Source organism: Macrosteles quadrilineatus, unplaced genomic scaffold, assembly GCF_028750875.1.
Source record: "Macrosteles quadrilineatus isolate MER2022 unplaced genomic scaffold, UCM_ALF_1.0 Scaffold_5__1_contigs__length_97177068, whole genome shotgun sequence".
Taxonomy (NCBI): Eukaryota; Metazoa; Arthropoda; class Insecta; order Hemiptera; family Cicadellidae; genus Macrosteles; species Macrosteles quadrilineatus.
In genome coordinates, this window is record NW_026542598.1 from 90,079,711 (window position 1) to 90,103,151 (window position 23,441).

The following is a 23,441-nucleotide window of genomic DNA, read 5'->3' on the forward strand; positions in this document are numbered from 1 at the left end:
GGCCGCGGCGAGAGGAAAGTGGCAACAGCGCTATCCCCTCAGACCAAAACAGCTGTTGCACTAATTTATAATTGAATTTTTTTGTCCTAGGACACTAGGCACAAGCCCGGGATTGTTTTTCACATTACTTCAGGCTAGACCAAGGGGTTGCGGCATTATCACTTTCAGTTAGATAAAATCCATTGGCGATTTGGCGGGATTTGAACCCGGGACTTCAGGAGGAATTCAGTAACCTAAGACAAGCCTGAACTGATTTTATTCATGTCAAACATTCAAACCAATCAGTTTGAACCGATAACTTTTTTATTTCAAATAATTAGGTTTATTCACCATTGCAATCTAATCCATCTTGATCCCAAAAAGTGCATCTCCTGAAATAAAACTGAAAGGTAAAGAAATCACAAGCAATAAAAAGTAATAAAATTTACTTCACCACTTTGTATACAAATTCGTTGGACTAAACTACTAATACTTATTTCTAACTTTAAAGATCACCAGCTTACTTACGACTAATCTTACAACCTCTACTTTGGTTAGACCTATCTAAATTATCACGAATATCAGTCACAGCACTCAGATGCCAAACAACATTATCTTATGATCCGGAGAGCCAAAGACGACGTTCCCCAGCTTCACCTTGGTAGCTTCAGGCAGCAGCACCTGCAATCATTAGTGCCGACGTTACAAATCATAAAGTGCACAGTGATCGAATTTACATACAATATATATTGACATTTGGAAGTTGTTTCTCGGTGTACGTTTTTCACCGAAGCCAAATTCAATTTTTACAAGCTGTTTAAATCAATTTTAGAAATTCATTTCAATATGCAATTTAACTCTCTCCCTTCACTTCAGAATGTCAAATTGTGTTTTTGTGACCAAATTAATGATGACATTCTGAATAAAACAAAGAACCAAAAAAAGGTTGGAATTATCAGGATCTCTTTTCTATATAATATAAAAGAATGTATTTTACAAAAGTTTAAGCTATTTTAGAGGTTAAGATTGCTGAGGATAGAGATTGGCTACTTTAAAAAAATTGGTCAAGTTAGTTAGGATTTAGTTAGACTAACTTTGTATCATTTTTATTGTCTGTGCCTTGTAAGTTTTGTTGTTATGTTTATTAAACTTGTATTTATATGAGCACATCCAACATTTCCGTAGTTGTTAAGTTTGATCTGACTTGTACTGATAACACATTTTGTGACTGAGAAACTCTTGTTACTAGGTTTTTATTTACTATATTATTTTTCTACTCCTATAAAAATATAATTTTCCATTTTTACTTATAATTTCCATAATCATTAAACAAATATTTCTAAATCAGAGTCTTTTAAGGTACTTTAAGATGCAAACTGCCACTTACATTGTCAATGACGTGTACCAGTCCATCAGTGGCGATGTTGTCACACTTCTCCGCAGTCGCGGTGCCGAAGACAACTCGGTTTCTGCGGTCTCTGTTCACCTCCAGCTTCTTACCCTCCAAGGTCCGCACGGAGTTTGTGAACGGCCAGGGCACTGGGGTTATGGAAGCGCAGCAAACTGATTCTGTAGAAACAATGTGACAGGTCAATTAGGCACACAGCTGATTCTTCTGTCCTGCAAAAATCTCTGATGTGTTGATAAGATTAATCAATATTTTTTTAAGTAGTAGCACAGAGAAGTAAGGTACAAACTTGCTTTTGGGACGACAGTGCTCTTTTAGCTCTAGTATGTGCCGGAAATAGATTTGTGACGAGCAAGGAAGAGCCCTAGTGGCAAGCACTGTGGAAATTCCTGTCGCACAGGGTCTTCCTCCACTGTGAGCATTGTAGTACATGAGTACAAGGAGTTTATATTTTTTATAGTTTTCTCTATACCTTACCCTTGCAAAACAAAAATCAGGTTATACAAAACAGAAATTCGACCAGTTCTCCTATACAGTTCAGAAACATGGAAAATAAATAAGAAAGATGAAAAGAAACTAATTGTACCTATATAAATAAAGTAGGGTAAAGTTTATTGACCTATATGTAATCAAGGGGAATGGGGAAGAAGACACAATAAGGAGATGGGCCAACTTTACAACAGCGTAGATATAGATGGGAAATTAAGTGCCGAAGAATCAGATGGGCCGTATGAAGATGGGACGAAGAATGCAGACTGAGAAGAGTATTAGAGGGTAATGCTGTTGGAAGGCGAACTCGAGGAAGACCAAAACAATGAAAATAGCGATGGTGGAAACAAGTAAAAGCAGACGTGGATAGGATTGGAGCAGTAGAAGAAGATGCAGAGGACCGGAGCGAAGATTTGTTGGTGCGGCCTTTAACTACCTCCGATATGAATGGCCCTGGGAGTAAGTAAGTAAGTATCCCTTACTTCACTGTGAAAACATCCTCTCCATAGGAACTGTACAAAACAATGTTAAAATTACCTTCCAAGTATATTAAATCTATAAGCAGTATAATCTATAGTAATATCTATGACTTGCCTCCCAACAGGTGTCTGCGCAACACCTCAGTAGCGTACTTCTTATCAGTGAGCAGTTTGTTCAGCAAGTCCTCGTCCAGTTTGTTGAAAGCATCGTCAGAGGGGGCTAGCAGAGTGAACCCTTCAGAGAGCAACTCCGACCTTGTCTTTTCATCCAGGTCTTTCTCCAGTTCTGTACCCTGTGGGTGAAATGCATACAAGTTAGTCATTTTGGAGGAAAACGATTTTGGCTTAGGATGAATACAAACCATAAAAGAGGCTTCAGAAGAAAGTGGTTGAATGCACCTGCATAAACTTTCAACTTCTTCTGAAGAAGCCCTTTTTAGGGAAAAAATATTTTAAGTTCTATGTTTTGTAAACTTTTTTTTAAATGCTTTTATCTACCTGGAACTTTTTTCTTGGATAATGTTAGTTGTGTTTATTTTACATCAACTGTCTCAGTAAGAAAAAGTAAAGAAAGAAATATCTGGTTCATTCAAAACTGTTTTCTTGGCGTTCACAATTAGCTACCATCAACCAAAGTATACTTCAGTTTAAGTAGATAACCTACCTCTATGACTCTCCTCAGAACAGACAGTTCAGGATTATCATTGACTAGTTGTAGTACTGTGTTGTTGGGCGGCAGGAGCAGACGTGTGACCTCATGGGCGACCGCGTGACACGCCTTGCCGTCCATCCGAGCCAGAGGAGCGCACTGCACTGCGGCGCGCGGCTCCACACCACTGAACAAGGCGTTCTGCAAAACATATCTTGTGTTACATGCTTTGCTAAGCTCATGGTAAATCTTGTATCATTAAAGCAAGGAGATTGGAGACTGTCTTAGATTAGGCCTGATGACAATCAAACTGTTTATTTTCCAGTGAACACAGAAATAGCTAGACAACCCTGACAAAATTGAATCCTCAAACATTTTCTACTTAGTACTCAAGGACACCAAGTAAAATTTAACAACCGTTATAAGAAAGATCCCCAAACCTACCGGATTGTACATAGTGACCCTCAATGTGCCACCCTGCCTGGTTCGCAGCTCCGCGTGATGTTTGAGATCACACGAGGGCGCTCGTTCACTGATGTGGTACAGCAGCACGCGGCGCAGCGCGTCAGTGTCCAGACTGTCCAACATGGCCGCTGTCGCCTCGTCACTCAGCGCACTCTCGGTAGGGACGAACACTGTGATGTTCTCCTGTCTGTTCATCTCCTCCAGTAACCCTGCACGGTCTAGGAGACTGAGGAAGGTTGTGTGGTTGGACGAGGCGAGTAGGTCGCTCAGCGGCTTGGCTGTAGACAACGGTTGATTTAGTGATTAAACTTTAATATACAACACAGTTGGCTTCTTCAGCTAGTCACTAAAGGTGAGATGGTGATAGAATGTGCCAAAGTTCTAAAATCCTTAGTAAAATGTCCTTGCTATAACTAACATTAGAAATTAAAAGATAAAAAGTCAGATTGTTAGGTAGCTAATTTGGAGTATGTCCTCAGGTTTAGTGTAGTGTCACAGGACGTCTCAATGAAAAAATCTACTTCAGACACATTATTGGACATCAGATAGAGCAAGTCATTATTAAATGAGCCACTGACTGTTAGCACTTTCATCAAAATTAATTTCCCGTCTTCTAGTTTTCTATACTTTGATTGTTCCCGTGAAATAAGGGATACTATATATCAACCGTTATAAGAACCGTCCAGTTTGTTGGTCAATAAGTTTGTGTTTTGGATAGTAATCAGCCAACTTTGTTGGTGGCTAAATTCAACTTTGTCAATTTATTTAAAAACTATCTACATTTACATGGAAATGGTATGTCATTTACTCCCTAGTCAAAGACTGTATACTGTACAGTGTGTTTCAATACACGTGCAATTCACACTCAAATTACACTATCTAATGTCCCCCAACTCTCTCTTCTACTTACCAGACTTAGGAGTGAGAACTTTGTCCAACATGTGCACAACACCGTTGGAAGCCACAATATCCTCCTGTACGACACGTCCCCGCTCGTCAACCATCATCTGGTCGTCGTCGTTGCGCGAGATGCGCACCAACTCTCCGTCCACATCAGCTGTCGTGAGTCTACCCTCAGTGGATGGTGCGGAACACAGCGTCAGTGGTAGGATGTGATGACGAAGCACCTCTGTAAACATAATCTTAGATCAATTTATACAAGTCAACTAGGGATTGTCATTGATGCAAGTTAACAGCATATATGGAGGGGTTAGTTGGTAGTTTTGCAAAGGGGGTAAACTGGCTTACTTGACTGATAAATGTGTAGGTCTTGGCACAAAGAATTACAAACACAAAACATTCAATATTCAGTAAAAAATACCTTTGTCAAGTATCAGTCTACCTTTAACTTTCCATGGCAGATATCTTCATTCCTTGAATATTGGGCATTAAAAATATAATGACAACATTGTAACTTACCAATAATATATTTGTTTTCTTTCAGGATAAGAAGGCTGTCATCCCTATTTTCAAAAACAAAAAAATGAGTAGTTTTCATGAGTTAGTTGATTGCGAGGTTGATGACAGGAACTGATCTAAAACTATAGATGGTACCATTAACGACTATACGTACTGTCAATGCAGGCCTCGCCACGAGAGTATTTGTCCTTCAGTCCGCCCAGTTTGTTCCAAGCCTCGTTGTTAGGGGCAAACACCGTAACAGCCGTAGAGTTCTCCAGCCTTTCCCATAACCCTTGCTGCTGCAGGACTGGAACAAACGTTAAGCTTATATTGGTTGGAAAAAATTATGTAATAAATTGAATTGTAATTATATGGTGGTAGTGAATTAACTAAAGATGTTTGATAGTATGTTATAGACACTTTTTGCTGTGTTATTTTCACTTTCCAAAACTTGCAGATTGGTAGCACAAACCTTGTTCTAAATCTTTTGACAGTAGCACACATACAACACTAAACCTCTCGCTCTTATTATACCAATCCAGAGAATTTTGTCACGATTGTTTGGGTAGTCGAGTGGTTATAGTGATTGCCTTCGAATCTGATGGTCGTTGGTTTTATTCCAATAGAAGTTTGACTAATCCTTTATACAAAATGTAGACACAGAAAATAAACAGAAAAATATATAAAAAAAGTGGAACCAAAAAAACTTATAAAAAATACGACCCTCACATTGTTTGAACTGAGAGAACTGTGGCTGTGACAACACGTCGGTGACTGTCTGCGTGACAGGTTGCAGCACGCGGTCGAGCGTGTGTACGCGTGCGTGAGTGGCGTAGTTGTCCGATGACCTCAGTCTTGCGCAGTTCACTGTGATGACTGCGTCCTCGCGGCCCGGGTAGATGTTGACTCTCAGCGGAGTCTCGTTGTAGAGACTGTTGAGAACCTGGTGCAAGTAAAATTTACTATAATTCTTGTTCAAGTTTATTTGTTATTTTATTTCAATATCTAACAGCAAATGCGCTTAGGAAGTTGCAACAATGTAATATTGAGAAAATATTAGCCTTCCAGCTAGAAGTAGAGAGTTAGATCGTCCAACTTCCATTGTAAAAGTGTCTGATTGTTCCTGAGAAAAATTAAAACATTTTAAAGATCTGATCCTGGACATTTAGTTATGTCTTATCATTCACCTACACCTTCATCTCCATTCAAATTGAATCAATAATATCTGAAGACATATATTTTTATTCAGGGTTTGCGAAGCAACAAAAAATTGAAGCAACAATTTGATTCAAAAGATTTTTTATTTAATTCTATGCAACTCGATTCGAAGCAATAATGCATTTTTCTATTCATACTTGTCAATAGTGTGAATTAACAATAATTAAAATTCACCACATTTGTATGATGCAAATTTTTTTGATGAATTAGGCCTATTCATACATGACAATATACATGAACTTTAGGTGTATATTATTTTTTCAGTCATATAGACGAACCTGTATTGCTGGAAATTTCAGTGAGCTGTTTTACTTGCCTATTTCATAATTTTTACTTTCAGAATCATATTGTTAAGCATGTTACCTATTTTATAACATTGATTTTACAAATAAAGATATGTTTTGGTGTAACATCAATCTTACTAGTTAAGTATCAAGTAACAATTTTTCAGACTTGTGTTATTTTTTGAATGATTTTTGAGTCACTTGGTTTTGCTATGTTTACATTAGTAAAATAAAACATGTCTCACACTGCTTGCACTTAAAAAAACGTCTCATGATTTGCATGTCAAAACAAAAAATTAAAGCAATATTTACAGGCAAAGAATTAGTTAAATAAGAATGCCTTCGCAAAGGAAATGCAACAACAATGCACTCCTGTATTGTGGGTATTGCATTGACTTTCTGCAGGCGTTTTTCGTATGTACACTGACTCCCTCAAGAATCAAATTCTTTTTTGACAACCACTTCAAATCGAATTGAATCTAATCGGAATTTCAATGCATCAGACACTACTAAATTTTATCATTTGTGTATAAAGTAGTGGCTGAAAGGGTTTTGGCCACTGCCAAAAATTGAAATTAGTTTATTAACGAAACACAAACATTTGATATTGTATAATCTCTCTGACTTTATCTAGCAATGTCTTCATCGATCTGGTTCCTTGACCACTTCCTTACAAAGTGTGTCTCTTAATCTGTCCAACTTCATCTGGAAAGCCTAAGAGATGAAAATAAAATTGCTGTCTAAAAACTCCCAAAAAGAAGATTTTAATTTAATCTTTTTTATCGCTTATTTTTCAAAATAACTAAGATATTTATTTCTATATAAAGATTTGTAACGGTTTAGTTAAAAACAGAGAGTGAAAATCTCGATCAAACTAAAGTGTAAACAACAACCCATATATTTACACTTTAAGAGTGCTACTTTTCAATCAGCCTTCATTTCCACAGTAGAACCTGACACTAACTAGCATAACCACTGAAATTACAGGTATTGAATCAATTAATTATTATAGGCTACACTGTAATGTTGTAGCTATCTCTAATACAACTTCCATGAACACATGATTTTCGGTACAATTACCATCTCATTGGTGAAGTCATCTACATCCATCAGTCCGTCGGTCATGTGCGCCATCGCTACGTCACTGGCGCTGAGACTGCTTCGTACATCGGTTGGGCTAGCTGTCACCTCCCCCCACTCTTCTACTGCTCGCCTTTGACGGATCTGGTTCTGAAAACGTTGAGATGGTCAATCAGAATTTGTTTACGTATTTTATCAATTTCAAATTTTAGTTTTACATCTTTAAAATAATGTCAAATTGTTTATTGAAACTCAATAATTCATTGCTATTCTGTGCATAACTGTCATATAGTTTCATTACTCTCTCCTCGTAAACTTAGAATTTACATTTTCTTCTTTGTTACAGATAGAAAATTATGGAACTATGACACAGAAAGATAGAATTTATTACTCAAAGAAGGCATGAGAGAACACATAACATTCAAGGAGTTGAAAAAAATACCAAAGGAAAAGAATTTGGAAAAATCAAGTTAACGGAAAGAGAAAAGTAAGAGCGATACTGGAAGAATAAAAGAAATTTATATTCGAACAATAATTCCAGTTTATAGGTAAAATATTTATTACCTCAGTGTCCTTTTTTCCGATAAAGCATTACAAAATACTAACCGAATCCTTTTTCTCTTTATAGCTCTTCATAGCCTCGTCGACGGGGGCGAAGATGGTCACATTCTTGTCCGCCACAGCCTTCATGATGTCGTTGGAGGTCAGCATCTCTGCAAACTGCTTACTATCCACTGCCTCCATGAGTGTGATCGGGTCTTTCAACTCAACTGCATAAAAAATATATGTTTATAATGTTCATATTTCATGTACGAGGTCTTGGTTGTATAATATTGAATATTCACGCTCTTTTACTTTGGCTGGAACTTGATTATGATAAAATTATTCATAAATATGTAAAGTGTATTTTTACTATAAGAGAACTTTTGTCTAGCAATTTCATATTAACTGGAAATAATTTTGGATACAATTTATTTTGAGATTGTACTACCCAAAAGAATTCACACAAGAAGTTGCTAATCATTGTGGATATTTAATAGGTGCTAAAGTAATCAAAGCAAGAACAGGCGTGTATTTTGATTTTACAACAAATTGTATAATTTTCTGGATAATTTTGTAACCCTCTTTACTTGAATTAGGTTTTAAGTATTAAGTAAATGGGAGTGCTATAGTTGGTGTGCAAATTGAAGCCTAATAAGGCATGAAGGGGTTCGGCCCCAGTATAGGGACAACCGGTTTCCAGTTTTCTGTTTTCATGGATACATTATAATTGAAACAGATTGAATATTGTCTGACAAAGATACACATACATACATCAGCTGTTATTAAAATTTTTTTTGTAATCTGTAATAGTGATGCAGGCCAAAGCCATAGTCTCCTCTAATGGCTGCGGATAGATATAAAAGTGGTAACGCAGCAGACCCAGCGTATTGTTGCGCTAATTTATAATGGAGCGTATGTACAATGTGTATGTTTACAAAAGTTGGTTATTCCTGCTATTGCCATGGTAATAGGCATGCCGATGGAACGTTGCTACACACCAACGCCGCCTTAGAGGCTATGCCAAAGCTCAATATTATAACACATCTATAATTCATGCTTCAACCTCCGCAAAGCAACGTTTACACAAACCAGTTGGTTACTTGCCTCAGTTGAAATATACTAGAAAGTAACCTACCTGCTCTACTGGCCTCATGCAAGGCCACACTAAAAAAACAGGCCGTAATGCTCGTCAAGCATGACGTCACGATAGAAGACGGCAATGACGTAATTTTGGCGTTTGTGATCAGCTGCTTGTTTTAATCTTTCATTGGAAAATAAATAAATAAGTACTTATACGTCATAGCCGTCTTCTATCGTGACGTCATGCTTGACGAGCATTACGGCCTGTTTTCTTAGTGTGGCCTTGCCTCATGTAGACCCAATCACTACTGTATGAGCAAATACATTAAAATTGTATGAATCAATTCAAAAACTGTGTTCCAAAAATGTAAGATGAGAGTACTTACACAAAGATGTAGGACCATCAGAGAGCTAGCAACAAAACAAACAATAAACACAAGCGGCAAAACCAAACATCTGTCATGCTTCATGGTATGAATTGATAATTCCCGTTGGTGATTGAGATGATGCAATTAATCAATACAACCTAAAAAACGATGGTTCTAAAATAAATGGTTTTCTTAATTCGACTCATAGTAAAATGTTTGAATCTTCGATGATCCCAACTGCGACCCAATTTCCCTTTTATGAACTCCAAAAAATGATAAAAGCCAATAGAAAACGTACTTACATGGAGTAGTTTAGCCTCAGTCTGATTCGAAAATTGTTCTTGCACCGTTACTTTGTATAGTAGGGATAAATGTTTTTCATAATACACTGGGATTAAAAAGATCACAGAAAAATTATTTTCAAAAAGACACTTGTCTTGGATTAGTAATTTCTTTTAAATCTATCACTTAGAGTAAAATAAGTAGGTTGTTAATTGTAGAATGAATGAACCCAAGGAATCGGTAAATATTATTTTAAATGTTGATCAATTACCTGGAGATAATTTTACATACATTTTTTAAAGTTGATTTTTGTAGAATTTCAATTTCACTAGAATAACAACGTGTAACAGCAAAATAAATTAACTGTAAACATCTGAGATTCACCTGATTCTTTTAACACTAATATTGAAACCCCGGTCTGACAGGCCCACGGGAATTTTCAAAAACGCATGTTGGCAACACTGTTTACTTCATTATGGTGTGAGTAGCCTCCGGATTGCGAATAATAACTATGATAGTGGTTTAAATACCTTATTCTTGCAATCCAATTGTTGTCTTCACAACTAGTTTCAACCTGCTAGGAGGTCATCATCAGGTGAGCACAAGGATGATATTACTTCATATGAAGGTCGTCAGTAACAGTTTTTTCACATTCACACAAACACACGACGAATAAACACATAGTGCGCACACATATACGGCCGATAAAAACATTGAACTCGACAAGCGGACCCGTGTTGATGATGCGGAAGTTGCGTCTAGACTGTAGGGTAAACAGCTGGTCAAGCATCACGCGCATTTTCTTATCGCTCGTCGGTTCCATTCCCATTGTCTCTGCCCTCCCCTTCCCTCTCCAGTATTTCTATTGCAGTGTTGTATATGACGTTTGAATTAAAATATAGTTGGTCGTTTAAAACATTATCCATGTCTGATTTGACGGCTCTATATATCTCGAATTCTTCCAGGGTGTTAATTTTAAACTTGTCCTGTGACGTATGTAAAATTTCCATGTTTTCATTAATGCTGCTGTAATTATGCTGATGAGTAATTAAATGTTCGGCAAAGGTTGAAGTTTGTTTTGAGGTGGTCTTCTTTGGTACGTGCTCCTTAAAGCGTTTGGAGAAAGAGCGGGAAGTTTGGCCTATGTAATACTTATTACAATCTGAACAGTTGATTTTGTAAACACCACTTTTTTCATATTTAAGTTTAGTTGTATTTGGTCTTTCTTTCAGAAGTGGTCCCAGATTGTTTTTTGTTCTAAAGGATACTGTTATGTTATTTTTCCCCATTAATGATTTGAATTTATTACTAAGACACGAATTATAGTCAGCTGATAAGAACTTTTTATTTTGGTTCACTCTTCAACATCATAAAACACATTGCCGTCTCCAATGGATACACGACCACGTTAATAGATAAATTAATTTTGAAACACCAAAACAAAACAGAAAGAGTGAACCAAAATAAAAAGTTCTTATCAGCTGACTATAATTCGTGTCTTATTAATAAATTCAAATCATTAATGGGGAAAAATAACATAACAGTATCCTTTAGAACAAAAAACAATCTGGGACCACTTCTGAAAGAAAGACCAAATACAACTAAACTTAAATATGAAAAAAGTGGTGTTTACAAAATCAACTGTTCAGATTGTAATAAGTATTACATAGGCCAAACTTCCCGCTCTTTCTCCAAACGCTTTAAGGAGCACGTACCAAAGAAGACCACCTCAAAACAAACTTCAACCTTTGCCGAACATTTAATTACTCATCAGCATAATTACAGCAGCATTAATGAAAACATGGAAATTTTACATACGTCACAGGACAAGTTTAAAATTAACACCCTGGAAGAATTCGAGATATATAGAGCCGTCAAATCAGACATGGACAGTGGCGGTTCTAGGACCTTGTCAAGGGGGGGGCTACCGGGGGGCTTGGGGGGTGTGGAGCACTCCCCAATAATGTAGGGGGGTCCGGGGGAAAATTTTGAATTTTCAAAGCCGTTGGGTGACTTTCTACAGCCAGTTTTAACGTCTAGAACTGTGTGCAAAACCTCCCATTTCCCCATTTTTATATTTCATGAATAAGTAGACATTTTTAAAACTAAGTATGACGATTGCATTCATAAAATCTCAAAACATATTGTAGGCTACGGCAATATCGTCCTAAAAGCTGTTTACTGACTTTCTAAAGCCATTATTAATGTCTATATTTGTGTCCAACTGTCCAAAAACCTGCCATTTCACCTGTTATTTGTCTTTTTCATGAGCAAGTAAGTAGACATTTTAAAAATCAAACTATGACGAACTTGCATTCATGAATTTCAAAACATAGGCCTACTGTAGACTACGAAGCCATATATCCTAAAAATAAGCCGTTTGGTCACTTTTATATGGCCATTTCTAACGGCTAGAACTGTGCTCAATAATTATCCTAAAACCTTCCATTTCACCTTTTATATGCTGTTTATATGTCATGCAAGCAAGTAGATACGTTTTTTACACTTATGTTTTTCTACAGTCCATTTCATAGATCTGTCACAATATGTAGGCTACAGTATCGAATTCAGTACCGGTAATAGCATTGACTATTCAAAACTTTAACATTAGTGTTTATATAGTGAATGGTAAAAAGGCTACTGGTGCTACCGCTGATTGCTGATTGATGCCTGTGGCCTGTGTAAAGTTAGTGGCTAGCAGACAATTTGACAACTATGGAACATCAGGAAATCAGCTGTTTCCCCGTCTTTGCTCGCGCGCTCGGCGCTCGCCTTTGCCCTAGCATGTCAACAGCTGACTGCTGTAAAAATTGGATGATGCGTATAACTAACTTTCCATTGCGTAATATTGTTTTATTTGCGGTGCTATTGTCCACAAAGTTTATCTATGTGGAACTTAATACTACTCCTGCCATCGCTTATTAAGTCTACATTGATAAAATCTACATTGATGTCTGTTTTATGACATTGCGTGTTTTAAGGGCGAAATGTACGTTTAAATTTATTTTTCCAGGGTCCAAGGGGGGGGCTTTAGCCCCTGTAGCCCCCCCCTTGGAACCGCCACTGGACATGGATAATGTTTTAAACGACCAACTATATTTTAATTCAAACGTCATATACAACACTGCAAGAGAAATACTGGAGAGGGAAGGGGAGGGCAGAGACAATGGGAATGGAACCGACGAGCGATAAGAAAATGCGCGTGATGCTTGACCAGCTGTTTACCCTACAGTCTAGACGCAACTTCCGCATCATCAACACGGGTCCGCTTGTCGAGTTCAATGTTTTTATCGGCCGTATATGTGTGCGCACTATGTGTTTATTCGTCGTGTGTTTGTGTGAATGTGAAAAAACTGTTACTGACGACCTTCATATGAAGTAATATCATCCTTGTACTCACCTGATGATGACCTCCTAGCAAGTTGAAACTAGTTGTGAAGACAACAATCGGATTGCAAGAATAAGGTATTTAAACCACTATCATACTGTTTACTTGGTAGATTCCATTCCCCCAATACCTTCCCCCTTTTCCTCCCCTACCTATTGATATATCGTTTGTTCATTTTGCATGGGTGCCGTGACCTTGACAGGTCGTCTGTTCATAACATGTCCGTCTCAGAAGCCAACACAACGTTAAACACAACGTAAAATACAACGTTAGTGTATTTTAAAGCGGGGTCTCACAGACCGAGGGTTTCGGTTTGTGTGTTTCTAAGCAAAGTCCATTATTTTTCAAATGGGGTCTCACAGACCGGGGGTTTCGGTTAACACCAGCCTATGTGGGGTTTCGGTATTAGTGTTAAAATACCTAGTAGAATTTTAATGTGAACAATTCGACTTGTTGGCATAAAAGAAAGAATGTGGTTTGTTTCAGATAGACTTTCAACGAATGAATATATTTTATTAGTTACAATTTAAGTAGCAAAAGTCCATCATATACATTTTAACAGTTAAAAACGAGTCCTCCATCTATCTTGATATGCGTCAAGCCACCTCGGAAAACCTAAAACACCATTTTTAGTGAAAATTATCTTGTCTTTATTTAAGTGAGAATTTTAATTGTAAAAATTAGATTCATCTGAAACTTTCTTAAATGGATTAAAGAAATCAAAATGTTTATTGTCCATTATGTGCAATACAAAAGACTAATAATTTGAATGTTTGGACCTAAAAAAGTATTCAAAATTTTGATGTAAAAACCTACCATTTTATGTCTAACTATTTGAGCCTATCCCAATTAAAGTTCCTCCATTGTTCAAGTTCGTCTGAAAAAGAAAAACATTGCGTCTATAACCAATTGAATTGTTGTGGTACGGTACTAAAAAATTCTGTCAGGGCTCAGCCCAACAGGCCTTTATTTGAACAAAAAAATCCATACATATAAAATTAAGACATAAACGGGAAAATTTATTTTAGAAATTTTTGAGACTGCAAATAATACACAATCCATGCGTAGATAGATGAAAATAAAAACACAAAAACTGAAGTAACTTTTACGGAGACTGCAAAGTACAAAGCAAGAATGTTGAGCAGTCTAAGAGAGGGATTATTAACTCGGTTGGATACTTTAAAGGTCATCTTAACATCCGTTATGAGGTTTTCATCTGTAATTTACTTTGTTGATTTCATCCCTACATTATTACAACATACAACTGTATCCCGAAAGTAAATAACGTGAACAAGTTAATAATCAACCCGCACGACAGTGTTTGGTCTTACCACGAGCGTCGTCAGATTGGCTGGAGTAAGACTTGTCCTCCAAGCTCCTCCCTACCTCCCTGATGGACACTGTCTCTTTGTCAAACTGAGGGGTGGGTGAAGGAGAGAGGGGAGGGGATGGTTTGTCACCTTCAACACATCCTTCGGCCTGGCGTCGGTAGCCTTCGCAACACTGGTATGTGGTAGACAACGTCTTGGTTTGCTGCGGTGTGCTGATGCTGGGGTAGAAACAAAACACATTATTGTAAAGAAATCTTGGTGTAAATTTAGAAACGTTGAAAGGAAACAATAATTGTTCCTATTGAAATACAGTAAAAGCCTGTAATGGAACTTTCAATGATCCAGCATGAGTCTACAACGGTTTAAACAATTTTTCAAAGCTATTTTAAACCATATTAGCATGTTCGGAGAAGTCAGGAGCTACTAGCCGATATAAGGAGGGAATGAGACATCGGTTGCTCTTTGTAGGATTTAAGGGGGGTTCCATTTTTTTATATACTGACAGTTACTAAATTAAGAGAAAAAAACATAATTGTATGCAGTCCATCGAAAGTCCCTAATGTGCTTGATTAGCCTAGTGACTACTTTGTAGGATTGTTTTTCATTTTTGAATTTTCTTTGCCCCTGCTCATTGATATGTTGATATATATATATTAGACAGGGATGGTAGTATATATGCTTAGCTTTTGTAAAAAAACATGTAAATCTACTTTCTCAGTCCCCAATCATCACTATCAATTGGTTTTGGTTAAAATATTTATCTTTTCATCACATGGATCGACACAATCCACCCCGGCACAATCACCATCATGTTTGATATTAGGGAATTAAGCTAGTTGATTAGGATGCAGATAATTTTAATTCCACTTCAATCAGTTCAAATTTACACTGATAGTCAAGTATGTATGATTTCCTGAATATCCCAGAATCAAATTCTGACAAAAAAACATTATTACAAAATAAAATTTAAAAAAGTTAGGTCCTCTAACTTTTTTTATTTGATCTTAAATAAGTATTAGGTCCTATGCGTACTGAAATTGAAACACATAAATACTTGTTTCCAGAAATCTAAACAAATATTACAAATGGGATTAAAACTGCTGATCAACCCGTTACATACAAGGGTACATCTACGATTTCAATGATTCACCAAACTGGCAGGTTAAAGCCTCACAAGATAAACCAACTAGTTGGTGCATCAATATTTATTTCACTTACACAGTGGTACAGATGTATTTGCCCGCCGTCTGTTTGCAGTGCTCGAAAGTTCCGGTGCCCATGATCAAAATGTGCTTGTCTACTTCTGTCTTTTCGTCCTTGTTCTTCTCTTCCACCTTCTCGGACTTTTCAACACAGACGTTCTTGCTGTAAAAAATAAAATTGGTTAATTTTGTACTAGTTTACTTGATTTTTAAATACCAAGTTTTTAAGACAAAACATAGTTGGTCACAATAAGTAACATAGCTGTAGAAAAGAAAAAATATATTTCTTACGTAGTAGATAGTACACTAACAATCACAGTAATTCACACTCATCTTTCCAGGATTTCTGTAATGTCCACTATCACAATTAACTTTTTGTACAATTTTGATTCAAGGGCTGCTGTAGATTTTGCACTTAAAAATGTTTGTCTGTTTTTTTATGTTTTTTTACGCTAGGTTTAGAAATAACTATGTATTATTTAAAAACTATTTAGATTGAGCAGAATTATAATGCTTTTAAATATACTGTATACCGATCAGTTTGTATGAAAAATGGAAATTTAGTTATTTTGATAGTGAGGTATGCAAGTTCTTACTTGTTTTAAATTGTTTACATCTACTGGATAATATAAAAAATATATTTTAATCACAATATAGAAGTTGGAAAGGAAAGTTTAGTAACAGAGAACCTTTAATTATTTCCTGCAACAATATTTCTTGCATGACATAAAATATTCCATTAGCAATTATACTTTGCGGAAACAATCCAACACCTTCCACACAGCGTGGGCCGTGAGTCGTGGTACTGCGCAGTTGCCAGCCCTGACACGGTTAACAAGGAAGCAGCGTGACGAGGGGAGAGGTAATTGAACGACCTCCGGAGTAACACGTTGCCAAACATATCACGGTTGAAACGATGCAACTACCCCAAGTGATAAACTTAAGACACATCTTATCGGCGAATAGTGTCGATTGTTTTTTTTTTCAAATTGTCCTAACCCTGGTTTTGTTATGTGTAACATTCACTATATCTAATGTAAATAATGTAGGATGATTCAAACTTCATTTAGAATAATAATGTTGTAATATTTATACGTAAGGATTTTTTTATTGCTATTGATGCAATTGTATAGAATAATGACAAAAAAATGTATCTACATGAAATTAACAAATAGTGTTTTTTAACCAGAGAGAAAATCAAAATGAAAATTTAAATCGGTCCCGGACCCATGAGACCTACAGTAGTAGCCCTATATGGAAAATTAGCTAATAACCTTTTTCTTTGTTAAACATTTTTAATAACTCATCTATTGATTATGACATTGTAATTATAATATCTTAATATGACATAATTATGACATTGATTATGACATCTTGACTTCTCATCACATTGTAAAATATAAAGCTTGTGTTTATGTGTTGCTGGTGACGTTAAGCATCAGTATCTACTAAATTTTTTGCCCTGTTATTTTCAGGTACCTATTTTAGTTATGAATATGCCTCCGCCTCTAAATTTTTTTACTACAGTTACTTTGTAATAGTTTGCTATCACATTGAACTGTGCTGGTGACAAGTGCAGAGGAGAGCAGTTAGCAGGGTACACGGAGCGTAACAGTTATTGTGAAAGCAGCTACTGACAGTGACGTCTGTCGGGTCACTGGTCTAACTGTACTTCCCTCTCACTTGCACACCTGCAGCTGCATCTGTTTCTCTCATTCCTAAGTAATAAATCAGCTGTTAACAACTGTTAATCAGCTGTTAGCTAAGCTTTTAACCATGCAGGACTCACTGTAAATCGGAAACACACAGACTCAAACAAGATTTTTTGACTGGGATTATTTTAGTATTAAATTAGTAATTATTTTACAAACATTTATAAAACAGTGGGATATGTAAATGGATATTTACCTCTTAAAATAATGTTAAGATGTATTTTTTTTTAAATTGTTGATAAATACTAATGAAAATAATTGCATATTGAAATGTAATTGAGTTACTGCAGACCATTAGGTAAAACAAGTCTAAGTTAGACGGAAGAGGAAAACTTTTGAAATTTGTACTACAGTAAAAGAAAAAAAAATATTTTTCAAAGAGTTTTTTAGCCTCAAATGTCAACCATTTTAAGAACAATGATTTTTACACAAATTTTTAAGCAGAATTTCTTACTTGCAGTTACAGGCAATTTCATCAATAGTTATGGGCTGAAAGGCATTAGGCCTACTTATGAAATTGAAATTACTGATTAAAATTTTTATAATTTGTATAACCCTGGAAATGAAAATAGTTTTAAAATATTTTGAACTCCAAATTAGTTTAAATAAAATGTATAGGATTCTAGTTCTGCATTTCTGCACTCATGATCAAACAAACTGGTAACACACTAAAACCATCACTCACAAACAGTCTAATGGACCAGTCATTGAGCCCGTTGACTAAAAGTTTGATAAAAAGTACCCACCCGGTGTTTTCTATCAGTATAGTCCTCCCACGTTAAAATTCAAATCATCCAGCCAAAATGTTTGGAAAATAGTTTGGTATGAAAAGAATGCTGGGGTTATAAAGTAGTAATTTTTTTTAATGTAGGGATTTTTCTTCGCTTAAGAAGTTCATCCCCTAACTGTTATCTGTAAATGTTGTTTTACATGATCAAGCATAAGGAATAATAATACTGAATAAAAATAACTTGAAGTTTACTCACCCTCTCCACCAGGGCTCAGGCAAGTTGTTGAAAAATCCAAACGAGTTCATAAACGAACCTAAACTGAAGTGGGGTTTCAATGTCTGACTTACTCCACCTAAACAGTAAAAAAATCAAAATTAAGACGAGATATCTTGACTGACACTGTTAAATAGTTTAGGTATCATCGTAAACTTAACTGAGCATTTTTCTATAATTTATCAAATCTTTTATGGAAAATGTAATTCCTAATTTTGGTTTACAGTTTTGCTACCCGCCATAACTATTTTCCAATGCAAAAACTACCTCCAACATTTCAAAATCTCATACTTTCTTTAAGCAACCCTATAAAATCTTTAGTCAAGTCTAGAAAGATAAGTCCCTATAAGGCTGTGTAACACAGTATGGATCATTTATAATTTTTCAATCTGGAGACCCTTTAGAGGATTCAAAATGAGAAATTAATCTGCAAACCTTTTGTATGAAAAGGATGTTTTTGCTCACCATTTTGAGGCATTTGTGGAGCGTTTTCTGTGACCTCCTCAGGAGTTGTGGCCTCTGGTTGTGTTCGGACGTCATCTTTGATACCTCCAGGACTTGTGAGGACCGTCACATCAGGAGTGTTGTCCGATGGTTTGGCCTGAAATCAAGCAACGTTTTTACACTGAAACTTGTTTAATGTGATTTTTCACTATTTGTAACGATCCACTTGGTCCATACAGATGTGTCTTTGTTCTTTGGAGATCGTTAATCCATCTTCATACAATCTCATGACAGACAATTCATTGTGTCAGTTTTAGTCACTTTATACAAAAAAGCTGGATTTTAGTCACTTACAAACCTTTAACACTGGCACCTCGTCTTTCATTCAATTTGATTTCATTTTAATTAAATTTTGTAATTGATTTAAAGTGGATGCCAGTTTGTTCCTGAGCTAGGTCAGTAGCTTTTTTATTCATTTATACCCAGCTGTCTGGTCATATGACTTTCATTAAATTCTCCTGGCTAAGGAAACATCTGGTCTTAGCTGTAACAAAGCATAATCTCCATTTAATACTCCTCTAACATCTTTGTTTTAAAATACACACCATGTTGCATCACACGATACTTAATCTATAATATAATTCTGTCTTTTGGCTTAACAGTTCATTATTTTTCTTCCATGATATAAAAAAATGTTCCTTCCATACCTCCTGATCGTCTGCAGCCAGCCCCTTGACATTTTCTGCTATTTTTTCACTCAGCAATGTGTTGACTCTGTGAGCAGCCTGTTCCAAGGTCTTCATCCTAGGAAATAAAAATAATTATGAAAGGATTAGAATTATACATTGTCAGCTTAGAGCCTTATCGGAAAAGGTAAATAAATACATGCTATATGGAGTAAAGTCATGCATGTGCAAGAAGTAGCTATTGGTAGGCCTACTACTGATATGCGAGAACTGAATGTAGTTACAGCAAAAAAAAAAAAAAAAAAGATTTTCAAAACCATCGCTACGATCCTGTTGAAGGTAATTAATTAGAGTATAAAATTTGAATGGGAAATAGGATTGAATTACTAGAAGTGTACCAGTAAAAATAGGTCTTTGATTCATTACGTGTTGTACATATATTTTAAGATATGAAAAGTTCAGTGGTATTTTTTTTTTATTCACTGTTATTAGACATTTTATTAGCGCTGTGTCAGTAAAAAAAAGTAACTTAAATTTGTTTTATTTCCCTGCTAATTAAGCTTTTTAATTACTCTTGTCACTTGCTTGGCCTGAATAGATTGAGAAATTTATTCTGTTTCCAAAAATAGAATAAAGCAATAAAGAGTAGTAATCTCAGATGAGATCAATAGAGTGATACGCTTGTCTTAAGTTATGCAACTGAACACACACTAGTTACATAAGCACATAGCTACAATTTAAAATGTGACCATCCACTTTAAGATTATTAGGATTGGATATTTTTACTCTCTAACAATGTGAACAAAGGACTGAAGTTTTAAAACTGTGACACACTATCAATCTTTTCCCCGATCTAGACCCCAAATCGAGCAGGGAGAAGGGAGGTCGAAGAGAGCATGTTTGATAGTGTGTCAGCCGGTCGGTACACCGATCCAGATGGCGAAACAGACATCAGGCCGAGCAGGGAGAATAGTAGGCGGTTTTTGGTGAAAGATCAAAGAAAAGATCGGTCCGATGTACGGAGGGATATACGATAGTGTGTCACAGTATATTTTAGCCCCTTGCACCGTCACGAGCGCCGTACCGAGCAGCCGCCAATTATTAAAATTATCATTCTGTAACATGTTAATTCATTTTTTATTATTACTGCCCCTGCTCTCACACACGCTCTCCATCTCTCTATAACCTCCCTTTTGCCGCGCTCGTCTTCTTGTCTTGATCTTGTTCAGGGAAATGATCGGATTAAAATTTTGCTGATATAGAAAAACATATAAAAAATAACAATGTGATTGATTTGTATAATCTTTGTTCATTGTTTAAGTTTTGTATTTTATCTCATTAATATTACTACTTTTATACTTTATATACTTTTTATACTCTACTTTTATTTCACACCAAAGATTTAAAATCATACCTATTAGAACCCAATAAAAGATAAAACTTATTTTAGTAGGATAAACTTATATGTTACAAAAATAGGTTTTATGTGTAGTCAAGCTAAAGGAAACAATTCTAATTTTCAGATATAGATTTCTATAGCATTTATACAGGTATGAATGTTGTTTGTTAGGTAATGGAATATCTTGCCTAGGTATGTCGTTGTCGCACATTATACTGCTGCGTTATTATTTGTCACGTTAACAAAGTTTGTGTAAAGGAGTGATCTAAGTCTTACTTATGAAGTTCTAAACTGAGAAGTGTCGAGTTATACGAGTTAATTTGTAAGATTTTGCTGTGTGTTTTTTTTTTTTGTCAAAGTGGTGAGACAGAAAGTAAATTTGCCCAAGGTTTTCTCATTATTTTAAGCACTCATAGAGTGAATACTTAAATACCTTTACAATATGATTCATAACCAAAGAGACACTTTCCCGCTCATTTGTTTTTCATGACTTGCATTTTCATTGTTATTGCAATCAGCTGTTTTCATTGTTGGAACAAGAAAAAGTTAAAAGGGTTCATTAGAGGAGGTTTCACATGCAAATCAACAGCCTTGTATTTCTTAAGCTAAGTTAGTTATTTCGTATTTTTACTTTATTGAGCAACTAATTAGCAAAGTAAGTTTATAATTTGAGGATGTCTTCACGATTAGTTGCTTTTAAAATACTAAAATAAAAACAGCAGTTGGTAATTTGTTGTTAAACTTGTATGTTCTTCTGAAACCCCACCATTTGGGCTAAATCCTTCTTCAATGCTCTATTTTAAATTTGTTTAAATCATTCTAGTTACTTAATGGCTTGGAAGTGGTATAGGCTAAGTTAACTCTGTATTAAACAAAATTTTAAGAATAATATGGTTGTTCTGGTTTTGCTAAAATAGGTTTGTATATACAAAAGACATCCAGTTTTAAACTTTCAGAAGTTATAAATTCATTAAATGAAGGGTGTAATGATAGAATGCAGAGAAAGTTTTAAGAAGCTTCTAGAAATCACACCTATTGAAAATGCCACCTCAACTGGGGTAACAGCTCAGAGATAGGAGCCATTGTTGGATTGGTTAAGTTTGAATTTAAAAAACCAATTAATTGTTCATAAAAACTTGTAACATTATAAACACGAACACAACTTTTTCAAAAATGTAATACACATTTTGTATCTAAATAATTGTTGTAACAGGGTAACAAAAAAAATCCTCAAATGTGTATAAAATTAAGTATTCATTTTGGGCTTGGTAATTTAAAATTGGTATTATTGAGTTTATTTTATTGATACATACTGTATAAAAAGTTAAGCGTAAAAGTAGTTGTAGCAAAGTGACAGGTCAATGGCTAAGTATTATTGTGCATAAAATTTATTACAATAATAAACAATAAACAAACAAAAAGCAATTATTCAAGGACACTATCACAGGATCGTTTTTCACATTACTTGAAACTATAGATCTATTGGTTTTTTTTTTTTTAATTATCACTTAGATTTAATCCATGGGTGATTAACTTGATCTGAACCCAGGACTCAGGATCGAAGCCCCACGCTCTACCGCTTGCCCAGCTCGCTCCAAAAAACCAGGCTTTACTAGGATCCTGCGATTCTAAGTGTAATTAAATATTCAATAAAAATTAATCCAAGCCACTTACTCTTCCTGGAAAGACTTCCATAGCTGGGAATTCGTTGGGAGATCTCCAAACGGATCCTGACATCTGACGAAACCTAACCAAACCATCAAACAAAGGAAACCGTAGTTAAATCGGCTTTCCGACAGCCTTGACATGTTTATGAAGAAGCCTCAACTAAACAGCAAGTAAAATAGTCTCACAACAAATAAAACGTCGTAAAATAACGCTTTGGTTATCTCAAAGGCAAACAACACTTTTTAACCTCAACGCCGGCACAGCTGATTGTCAAACTCTGTCAAATGGGGAGGAGAGACCTCTATATATAGACTCTCGGACAAATCCCGCCAGGCAGCGCGCGCATCTCTCTAGAATATTCCAGTCAATGAATATTTCAATGACCGACATATTTATTACAATAGGAAGCTGTCTGCTGTCTTTGTTTTGTATTATTGGTAAATGTGTATTTTGCTAAGTAAAACTCTGTTTGACTTAAGCGGATCACTCAAACGAGAGACGGAATTTAAAATCACCGTGAAGACTTGCTGGAGTGGGGGTAGTCAGATCGATTGTTGAAAACAGCTGATTTCAAACAACGCTTTGTTGTTGCTTAGTCTAGCAGACATAATCATTGGCTATTAATGCTAGTACATGTATATCTCCTTCTATTGCAAAATCATAAGTACGTTTCATATTGGGGGAATTATTGACCTTAGTGTGGAAAAATTCTGTTCAGTAGATCTATATTAAGAATAATAAATCTATTAGGAGTGTGTTTAATGTGTGATTAAATTCAAGGATGTCTACGGGAAATATACAATTTGGCGTGTTCCAATTCGGTAATGCTCTTAATTTCGTACGGCATGCGATATTTTTCATTGAATTGTGTGTGTTAATTAT

The 23,441-nt window shown here is 35.7% G+C and overlaps 1 protein-coding gene across 1 annotated transcript; it reads right to left on the reverse strand.

Annotated features, from left to right (window-relative positions):
• Nucleotides 1-408: 408 nt before the first annotated feature.
• Nucleotides 409-22,833, reverse strand: LOC128993914 (transforming growth factor-beta-induced protein ig-h3-like). Its single transcript, XM_054418018.1, has 16 exons — nucleotides 22,566-22,833; nucleotides 19,514-19,610; nucleotides 18,828-18,963; nucleotides 18,345-18,441; nucleotides 15,663-15,809; nucleotides 14,574-14,662; nucleotides 8,059-8,222; nucleotides 7,453-7,602; nucleotides 5,600-5,813; nucleotides 5,043-5,177; nucleotides 4,380-4,598; nucleotides 3,449-3,747; nucleotides 3,020-3,205; nucleotides 2,471-2,648; nucleotides 1,367-1,548; nucleotides 409-660 (listed from the first exon to the last, which is right to left on the reverse strand). The coding sequence occupies exons 1-16, from the start codon at nucleotides 22,697-22,699 to the stop codon at nucleotides 574-576; spliced, it is 2,514 nt and encodes an 837-aa protein (XP_054273993.1). The 5' UTR covers nucleotides 22,700-22,833; the 3' UTR covers nucleotides 409-573.
• Nucleotides 22,834-23,441: the final 608 nt, after the last annotated feature.

Excerpts from the sequence above, each read along its gene's own strand:
- LOC128993914 (XM_054418018.1), bottom strand. The coding sequence starts at position 22,699 with ATGTCAAGGCTGTCGGAAAGCCGATTTAACTACGGTTTCCTTTGTTTG. Across the intron at positions 18,964-19,513 it reads TGGCTGCAGACGATCAGGAG|GCCAAACCATCGGACAACAC; the intron begins GTATGGAAGGAA and ends GCTTGATTTCAG. Across the intron at positions 8,223-14,573 it reads GGCCGAAGGATGTGTTGAAG|TTGAGTTGAAAGACCCGATC; the intron begins GTGACAAACCAT and ends TTTTTTATGCAG.